This window comes from Oncorhynchus gorbuscha, linkage group LG10 (genome assembly GCF_021184085.1).
Source record: "Oncorhynchus gorbuscha isolate QuinsamMale2020 ecotype Even-year linkage group LG10, OgorEven_v1.0, whole genome shotgun sequence".
NCBI classification, from domain to species: Eukaryota; Metazoa; Chordata; class Actinopteri; order Salmoniformes; family Salmonidae; genus Oncorhynchus; species Oncorhynchus gorbuscha.
In genome coordinates, this window is record NC_060182.1 from 40,111,729 (window position 1) to 40,121,716 (window position 9,988).

General features: G+C 42.3%; 1 protein-coding gene across 2 annotated transcripts in view; it reads right to left on the reverse strand.

The window, feature by feature from the left end:
* Positions 1 to 2,362: 2,362 nt before the first annotated feature.
* The window catches only part of LOC124046088 (extended synaptotagmin-1-like), a 29,525-nt gene continuing 21,899 nt past the window's right edge, over positions 2,363 to 9,988 (reverse strand). Inside the window, exons 22-31 of one of the 2 annotated variants that reach the window (XM_046366080.1) lie at positions 9,820 to 9,915; positions 9,369 to 9,440; positions 9,151 to 9,237; positions 8,736 to 8,882; positions 7,968 to 8,095; positions 7,023 to 7,109; positions 6,331 to 6,468; positions 4,699 to 4,804; positions 4,549 to 4,598; positions 2,363 to 4,454 (exon numbers count right to left, since the gene is read on the reverse strand). In XM_046366080.1, the coding sequence (XP_046222036.1) occupies positions 4,427 to 4,454; positions 4,549 to 4,598; positions 4,699 to 4,804; positions 6,331 to 6,468; positions 7,023 to 7,109; positions 7,968 to 8,095; positions 8,736 to 8,882; positions 9,151 to 9,237; positions 9,369 to 9,440; positions 9,820 to 9,915 (939 nt within the window). In that variant the 3' untranslated portion in view covers positions 2,363 to 4,426. Of the gene's footprint in view, positions 4,455 to 4,548; positions 4,599 to 4,698; positions 4,805 to 6,330; positions 6,469 to 7,022; positions 7,201 to 7,967; positions 8,096 to 8,735; positions 8,883 to 9,150; positions 9,238 to 9,368; positions 9,441 to 9,819; positions 9,916 to 9,988 lie in introns of those variants that run through there. The other variant, XR_006840946.1, reaches the window with a different exon arrangement.

Sequence of the window (9,988 nt, forward strand, 5' to 3'; positions counted from 1 at the left end):
GCGTTGACTTATCAATCACACTGCCCATCGCGCTCTACTCGCACACATTATACGCCTGGATCACACCGACAGTTTTATTGCGCTTAAATGGTCTGCGGAATCATCTGGATATGTGTGCAACAAAACTTAAACATTCACCTTCTGCTACTATTTATGTCAAGCCGTCTACACATACAATTTGAGGCATATGCTCAAATACGCACCACACAGAACGCACCGCAACTGTCTCTGCAACGCAATGCTGCGAAGCAAACGCAACGTTCCATTGGAAATGAATGCACTTCTGTTGGTGTGTTTGAGGCGAAGCAGTAAATTGAGCAAAGCCTAGCTACAGTTCGGTAGATTGGAAAGTTTATGTCAGCACTTTAATGCCACCTGGTGTTTAGCTAATGGAAGTTCATTAAATCATGACTACGGCACCAACAATGCTCATACAGTACATCACATGCACCATGTATAACAATGTCTTTATTATGACAGCACTTGAACTGAGCATGACAGTCCAACAGCCAGTAAGTCTTCAGTTTAGTCTACAAGGTCTATACATTCTTAGAAAAAAAGGTGCTATCTACAACCTGAGGGTTCTTTGGCTGTCCCCATAGGAGAACCCCTTGAAGAACACTTTTTGGTTACAGGTATAACCACTTTGTGTTCTCCTATGGGGACAGCCAAAGAACCCTTGTGGAACCCTCTAATCTTATGAGATATCGGGTGGATCACAAATGGCACCCTTAGTCCCGTATGCCTAGCCTAGATCACTACAACAGCGCCATTGCACAAAATAGTGTGCAGCATCATCTGGCTGTGTGTGCAACAAAAGTTCAACATTCACCTTCTGCTACCATTTCTGTCAGGCCGTCTATGCATACAATTTGACGCGTACGTTGGATAACGGTGTAAAGTACAGTAGAGTACATTACAGTAGTGTATGGTAGGGTAGAGTAAAGTACAGTAGAGTACATTACAGTAGTGTATGGTAGGGTAGAGTAAAGTACAGTAGAGTACATTACAGTAGTGTATGGTAGGGTAGAGTAAAGTACAGTAGAGTACATTACAGTAGTGTATGGTAGGGTAGAGTAAAGTACAGTAGAGTACATTACAGTAGTGTATGGTAGGGTAGAGTAAAGTACAGTAGAGTACATTACAGTAGAGTATGGTAAAGAGCAGTAGAGTACAGTAGAGTGGAGTACAGTAGGGTAAAGTACAGTAGAATACATTACAGTAGTGTATGGTAGGGTAGAGTAAAGTACAGTAGAGTACATTACAGTAGTGTATGGTAGGGTAGAGTAAAGTACAGTAGAGTACATTACAGTAGAGTATGGTAAAGACAGTAGAGTACAGTAGAGTGGAGTACGGTAGGGTAAAGTACAGTAGAATACATTACAGTAGAGTATGGTAAAGTACAGTGCAGTAGAGTACAGTAGAGTACATTACAGTGGAGTACGGTAGGGTAAAGTACAGTAGAATACATTACAGTAGAGTATGGTAAAGTACAGTGCAGTAGAGTACAGTACAGTACATTACAGTGGAGTACGGTAGGGTAGAGTGCGGTAGAGTAAAGCAGAGTAGAGTAGAGTATCTGCGACATGCAATACTGTTACTGTAGAGTCGGTACACAGTGGCTAAACTCCGGGTGGCCGTGTGTGATGTGGTGTGGTGAGGTTAGTCATATGAGTGGGAAACACTACACTAACACTTGTGAGCAAACACATTTGTCGCTGGATAACATGGCGTACTGACATGGTCAGTGGAAGCCATACTGGCAGAGAAAGAATGTTTTGATTCATGGTGGAATTAAGTGATTAGTTTTTCTTTGTTTAGACTCTTAAATTGGTAGTTTGGAGGGACGTAAGAACTGGGGACAGTTTGTTTTGAAAGAATGACAAGGAACCTCACTTTCTAATGTAAGAATAAGAAACAGTTTGCATAACTACTGCCCATAGCTATTGACAGAGCCATTGCACAAAATAGTGTGCAGCATCATCTGGCTGTGTGTGCAACAAACGTTCAACATTCACCTTCTGCTACCATTTCTGTCAGGCCGTCTATGCTTACAATTTGATGCGTACGTTGGATAAATACACCATGTGCACCACACTGCAACTGTCTCTGCAACACAAACGCTACAAGGCTTACAAGGTTCCATTAGAAATGAATGTACTTCAGGTGTCCCAAAATGTAATGCCGCTGTCGGTGTGATCGAGGCGTTAAGGGCTCTGGTCAAAGCAATGCAGTATATAGGGAGTTAGGGTGTCATTTGGAACAAAGACATTGTTTCACAAAAGAGGTGAGTACGAGGTGGAGGGAAGATTGGAATCATCTTGATTATAGATTTTTTTTTTAAAGTAGAGATCAGTTAAACTGTTTTACAGCAAGTGCAAACGTTTAATGAAACAACTACGACACAGACGTTCAGTGATTAGGCAAATGTGTTAAAGCAGCAGTCTTTCTCCCCGTCTCTCTCCGTCGCCTTTCTCTTCGTCTCTCTCCCTTTGTCTCCCTCTTTCTCTCCGTCCCCCCCTCCCCCTACTTCTTTATATTGCCTACAAACATGTCATAACATTTTCAAGCCTTAGCAGTGAGATGACAGCAGAGGGAAGGGAATTTCCTTGACAAATAATTTGCCTGCTTCTTTCAGAGCCGGTGTCCTGGACACAAATTAAGCCTTAGTCCTGGACAAAAACAGCACTCTCCATGGAATCTCCATTGAACATGCTTCTTAGTATAGGATAGGATTAAACTGTGTCTAGGAAACCGTCCCTCAGGGTTCTTTCAGGGTCTTTTATCTAAGACTAAGTGTTTTATAACAAACAACTTGTAACATGACTCTGATTGACTGACTTATAGCAGACCCCAGGTCACTATTGGCACTACAAACACATACAATTACACACAAACATACTGTATACAACACAATGCTGCCTTGGAATGTGAACATACATGAATTATATAGCTACAACGTTCTCTTGATCAAAGAAAAGCACAGTGATTCGGATATTGCAATACTGTAAAGCTAGAATGTGTAACATTTTCACTGGCAAATGTGATGTTCTGGGTCATTTCGTAATACTTCTCCTGAATTATAAAATCAACCCTCAAATATATATGATTAAAACGTTTAAAACTTCTTCATTTGGGACAGAATGAACATATAAATCATTAGTTAAACCAATTGTGCACAAGTATTGGAATACATAAGGCAAAAATGTAACAGGATAAAAACAGGATAATAGAAGGAATTGATGAGTTAAAACATTGTTTCTTTAAAGCATCACTAAAGGAATCATTTCAGGAATCAGTAATCATTTCATTTGGATTGTAAACGTCCATGATGGTACGTAAAGTCATCATGTTAAGTTGTTGAGATCTTTGGAATGAAACCACTTAAAAACAAATGAAAAAAATAAAAAATGACTCTTGAGAACAATTCCTTTTTTTGAGTAGATAATAACTTAAACGGTTAGAACAACTCTAAACACTTAAAAGTTGAAACCGTTCCGGATTTCTGCTGTTTTTTGTGGTGCTCTGGGGTTGATAAAAATGCTTAATAAAACATTAAAAGAGACATCAAAAACATCAATGTGATTGAAGCTAAATGCCTTTTGTGACTTAACACAATTTAAGTGCTTTGGTAACATACACTGATGTACAAAACATGAAGGACACCCGCTCTTTCCTTCACAGACTGACCAGGAGAATCCAGCTGAAAGCTATGATCCCATATTGATGTCACTTGTTAAATCCACTTCATTCAGTGTACATGAAGGGGACATTAAGCCTTAAGACAATTGAGACATGGATTGTTTATGTGTGCCATTCAGAGGGTGAATGGACAAGGCAAATATTTCATTTCCTTTGAACGGGGTATGATAGTAGGTGCCAGGCGCACCAGTTTGTGTCAAGGAGTGCGATGCCTCTGGGTTTTCCCACTCAACAGAATGGTCCACCACCCAAAACACATCCAGCATAAAAGTTAACCTGGGCCAGCATCCCTGTGGAACGCTTTCCAACACCTTCTAGTCCATGCCCCTGACAAATTTAGGCTATTCTGGGGGCAAAATGGGGGGTGCAACTCAATAGTTGGAAGGTATTTCTTAATGTTTTGTGCACTCAGTGTATATTTCATAGTTGCTTTCATATCAAATATCTATTCAGCCAAACAAATAAAATGTTCTCATGACTCTGGAATGAGGAATTCTCTCTTTTCAGAGCCTTCATAGCACAGTAGTAACACAGACCAAATCTGTCATTGATTGGAGGAATTCAATTTACAGATGAATTGGGGTATTGTTGGGATGATATGCAATGTAAGCAATTCTTCAGTGGTGGCCCCAGGGCTCATAAGCTGAATAAAAATATAAAACAAACTGAAGAGGTGATAGTAAAAGGACCATTGCACTGTGGGAAAGCGAGGCCATCCTCTCATCTAATTGGTCTCCTCTACCAAATCGTACCTGAAACCGTAACAGATAGGTAGCTTATCAATCAAGGTAATATGGAATGTACATGAATGAATATAGAAGAGGTAACACATGGGATGGCACCTACCATTGTGCATTGCCACTCTTCAGGTCCATCTGATCCAAATCCAACTGCAACTAAACACAACAACGAAAAAAAACCACAGGTCAGAGGTCATCTCAAAAAATGTGCTCATAAACCAGGACGGAGATCATTAGATAGCCTACAGTAGCTTACCTTTCCAATGAGCTCTCTCTCCCGGCTCATGAAGGAGACGTTGTTTTTGACAGTCAGGTCCAGTCTTCTCTGCATGGACTCCTCCAGAGAGAAGTCGAAGTCAAACCTGCACACACAGAAAAAGGAAAAAAAACATAGAATATGTCCTATCCCTGGCAGATACAGGGATAGGACATAACTCCCTACTGTGGAGCTGCTAGTTTGATATACAGTGCCTTCGGAAAGTCTGAGGTCCTTGGCATTCAGACGTGATACTTGGCATTCAGGCCAAAGAGTTCAATCTTGGTTTCGTCATACCAGATAATCTTTTTTCTCATGATCTGAGGCCTTTGCCTTTTGGCAAACTCCAAGCGGGCTGTCATGTGCCTTTTACTGAGAAGTTACTTCTGTCTGGCCACTCTACCATACAGGTCTGATTGGTGGAGTGCTGCAGAGATTGTTGTCCTTCTGGAAGGTTCTCCCATCTCCACAGAGGAACTCTGGAGCTCTGTCAGAGTGACCATCGGGTTCTTGGTCACCCTCCTGACCAAGGCCATTTTACCGTTGATTGCTCAGTTTGGCCGGGTAGCCAGCTCGAAGAAGAAGCTTCCGAACTTCTTCCATTTAAGAACAATGGAAGCAACTGTGTTCTTGGGGGCCTTCAATGCTGCAGAAATCTGTTGGTACCCTTCTCCAGATCTGTTCCTCCTCACAATCCTGTCTCGGGGCTCTATGGACAATTCCTTCATCCTCGTGGCTTGGTTTTTTCTCTGACATACACTGTCAACTGTAGGACCTTATAGAGACAGGTGTGTGCCTTTCCAAATCATGTCCAATCAATTGTATTTACCACAGGTGGACTCCAATCAAGTTGTAGAAACATCTCAAGGATGATCAATGGAAGCAGGATGCACCTGAGCTCAATTTCGAGTCTCATAGCAAATATCTATTTAAATAAAGGTTTGTTTTTTTGTATATAATTTAAACCGTTTAAACTATTCGCTTTGTCATTTTGGGTTATTGTGTGGAGATTGACGAGGAAAAATCTTTATCCATTTATAGAGTTAGGACTTCAAACAAAAATGCAAACAGTACCAGATACAATTACACAAAGACAGCAGGAATAACTCTGGGCCCTAGTTAAGGTAACGCTGGGGCGGCTGGTAGCCTAGTGGTTAGAGCATTGGACTTGTAAGTGAAAGATTGCAAGATTGAATCCCTTAGCTGATGTAACAGTATAACTTTAGACCGTCCCCTCGCCCATACCCGGGCGCGAACCAGGGACCCTCTGCACACAACGACAACAGTCACCCACGAAGCATCTTTACCCATCGCTCCACAAAAGCCGCGGCCCTTGCAGAGCAAGGGAAACTACTACTTCAAGGTCTCAGAGCAAGTGACGTCACCGATTGAAACGCTATTTAGCGCGCACCGCTAACTAAGCCAGCCGTTTCACATCCGTTACACTGACAAGGTAAAAATCTGTCATTTTGCCCCTGAACAAGTTCCTAGGCCATCATTGAAAATAAGAATTTGTTCTTAACTGACTTGCCTAGTTAAAGGTCAAATTTTTAAAAATACAAATAAACATGTTCAGGAAAACTCCTGTCCCTACACATTCCCTCTGTCTCCCGATGTCCCCGTCTGTCTCACCTCTCATTGAACTCAGGATTGAGGTCTCTCTTCTTGGTGTTGGTCTTTCTCTTGGTGATCCTGTTCTTGTCTGGCAGAAGGATGAAGGAGACATAGGGGTCGGATCCGTCCTTAGCAGACCCACAAGCTGGCAGGCCCCTAAAGGCAAACAGAGAACAAACCGGGTGACTAACTGCATGTTGACACTGTACAGCACAATGTTCACTGGCTCCATACAGATGTAGGATCTTCATTTGATCCCCCTGTTGCAGGAGAACTTCCCTGCAATGCAGGACATGTTAAACTTGTAGTATATTTGAGATTTTAAAAAGCTTCTGATGTTGATAATTTCCCTTACAAAAAAATGTATCATTGTCCTACAAAAATGTCCATGAATTATAATCCACATAATAATTCACAATTTCCTGTTGCTGTGGGATTATTTTCCTTAGCATATACATTAGGGCTAGCTTTCCCCACCTCTTTTAAGTTGATTTATGCATTAATTAATTCAAATACAATAAAAGAATGGCTTCATTCATAAATACATTTTCTTTTTTAAACACACACAACATAGATAGAAAATGAAGGTTATAGGTCTAGTGACTATACACCACCAGCCAGTCGGTCCGTGCCAGTGTGGTTCAGGACAGACCTGCAGGCAAGGTACAGTGACACACAGTGCATTATGGGTATTGTCGTTTGGGACAAACCTGCAGGAAAGGACGGTGATGAACAGCCGGTTCTCCTCTATTGAGTAGCCAATTTGCAGCTTCACCTGGCCGGGGCTCTGATCACCTCTGAGCGAGGAGACACAGGTAGACAGGGGGGAGAATCTCAATTGGTTTTGCTCGAATCCTCGCGTCCTCTCCTCCGTCCTCTCCTCGCATCCTTTTGAAAAAGGTCAAAGGTAATCGAGGGGAGGAGGCGAGGGGAGGAAATGTGGAAACAAATGCACTTTCATGAAATCAGACTCTGGCAAATGACGTTTACAGAGGAGGAATCACAAAATCTAAGTAAAATTATAAAAACAAAATGTAAGTAGTTGCGCAAGACATTTTATAGATAAAAGGATGAGTAGCATATAGTTTCTAAAATGTGTATTATTTTCTAATTTGACTTTCAAAGGGTTTGTGGCAAATGTCCAACCTCTTGCAGTAGGACTCCTGTAGCATACACCTCAGTATCCTATGCCGGAGGCGGCAACTGAGGAGAGGAGCAAACTCCTCCGTTCGCCTATTAACGAATTGACACAGCTCCTTCATATGGTGACCACTTAATGGTTTCCGGATCACGGAGGAGAGGAGGCCGGAGGAGTCTAGGCCAAGACCGACTTTTACCCAATTGAGAATCTCCCACGGTTACAGTTTACATGGATTATAAAATGTACTCATTCCTTCATTACGACTAGGCCCAGAGTTTTTCCTGGCCAGGTCACGAGTTCAGGTCTCACTCCTGGCCCTAATTATGATGTTTGATTACAGATACATGATCCTTTTTAAACTACAGAAAAGTGGTATTTCTTTCTATGAAGTACAGTACATGTCCGCCGTGCTGGCCCGCTGGACATGATTCCTCAGTCCTCACTGTACTATACTGTAATGTGACCGGAAAAACAATGGGACATTGATGTCCGTGTGAGCTTTGGAATGACTCACAGTTGAGAGAGCGGTGATCTGTGTCGTAGGTTTGGTTCAGTGTCCCGTCTGTGGATGACATGGTCTCTGTCCTCACTGCCCTCCCTAGTACCATCACTGCGACACACTGCCAGCTGGGTGTCCAAGATCTGCAAGACAAAAGGCCTTTTAATATTCCTCTCAAGTTTCAAGCTTCAGTTTATTCCATTAAAAAAATAATAATAATAATAATTTCACACACGGTCTCGACACACGTTAGAAAAACAGATCTAATATGACATTTATGAGTAAGAGACGCGCGACAGTAAAATGATTATCAGGATAGAAGGTATTAAGAGCTCACATGATGATGCTAATGTGGAAAGAGGGGGTTCAGAGCAAACGCAATAATAGACTATGCCTTAGGGGCCCTGTCTGAACTGGATCATTCATGCAATCGTGTTGTTTTGGAGGAATAGTCATGGGACAAGTGGGGAGTTTGTGAGTCTCTGAGTATGAAAATCATGTGACAGTGGTGAGTTTGTTTGGTATAGAGAGTGGGTGTATGAGTCAGACATGGGTTCAAATAGTATGTTTTCTATCAAATACTTTTGAGTGTTTAATTGAGCCTGTCTGAAATGCCAGATGGGTAGAGTTTAAACTTTCGGGACTGTTCCATTGGTTCCATTGTGCCAGACAAGCTCAATCTAGCACAGATAACGCATTTGAGAGAAAAACAAATACTATTTGAACCCAGGTCTGGACAGTGGTGAGTCTGGTGCACAGAGTGTCTGTTTACTTGGAGTTTACCTTGAGTGTGGCCCTCAGTAGTATCTGGCTCTCAGGGAGGGCCCCGTCCAGACTCAGCCATCGGTCCAGCACCAGGCCCTGCTCTGACAGAACCTCTCTCAGTGGTAGTACCACCGTGCCCAGGGCTTGGCCCCAGCTGTGGGACAACTATATTACAGAGGGATACAAAAACATGAACACATGCACTCCCCCAATGATCAGAGGTAACATGAAGTCCCATACTCCCGTTGTCCACCATCACTCCCAAGGTCACCAGTCATTCTCCCAGCGTTGACTGGGTCCATTAAAATGGCTTTCAATTTGGTATCATCTCTGTATGAAAACGTGCTAACAGCGTTATCAGCCCTCTTAGGCCCCGTTCAAACAGAAAAACAAATGTGTACTTTTCAACCCTTTGCGGACCCTTTCTTCTCACCTTCACTATAAGGAGTTCCTCTTTAGGGTCACGAACCAGGAAGTGGAAAGCTTCATCCCACCGAGGAGACGTAGAGCGCTCGCACACCTTGGAAAAAGAGATGGATGGAGAGACCAAAAAAAGATACAAATAAATTGTCCATACTTTGGTTTCTCTAGTAAGCATTACCAGTATGCAAATAGACCAGGAGTCAAAAGACTTAAAGAGGAAGTGTTTACCTTGGTCTTGTATGACATGGCCTTCAGCAGAATCTCCGCCCCCACTTTTGGCTCTTTTCCGTTCTTCTTCAACTGCGAACATGGAGGGGAAAAAAAAAAAAGATTTGTGTATAAAAGAAATGAAAGGACTGCGGCAGAATCTACGTCGCCAAATGTACATACATAACAAATGTACATACATAACAAATGTACATACATAACAAATGTACATACATAACAAATGTACATACATAACAAATGTACATACATAACAAATGTACATACATAACAAATGTACAAACCAATAATGTAAGGCCATAATGTTGTTACAAAACCAAAAGAAGTCTTGTTGTATATAAACACTGAGGAAGTATTGTGGACTACATATAGTCACTACATATAGTCACAGGACAACAACAACAACCGCAGCAGCATGAGAGCACACAGCAGGGCAGCGGGCCCCTGGTCTCACCGGCAGGCTGTGTGCTCTCTCCACATACACAAACAGCACAGCAGCCGACGGCACTGCCTTGTTCTGGTACTGCTGCTCGGCCTGGAACTGAAGGATCTGGAGGGTTCAGAATTATAATACACAGTTAGGACCAGACACTGGTAGAGCACACACACACAGAGAGAGAGAG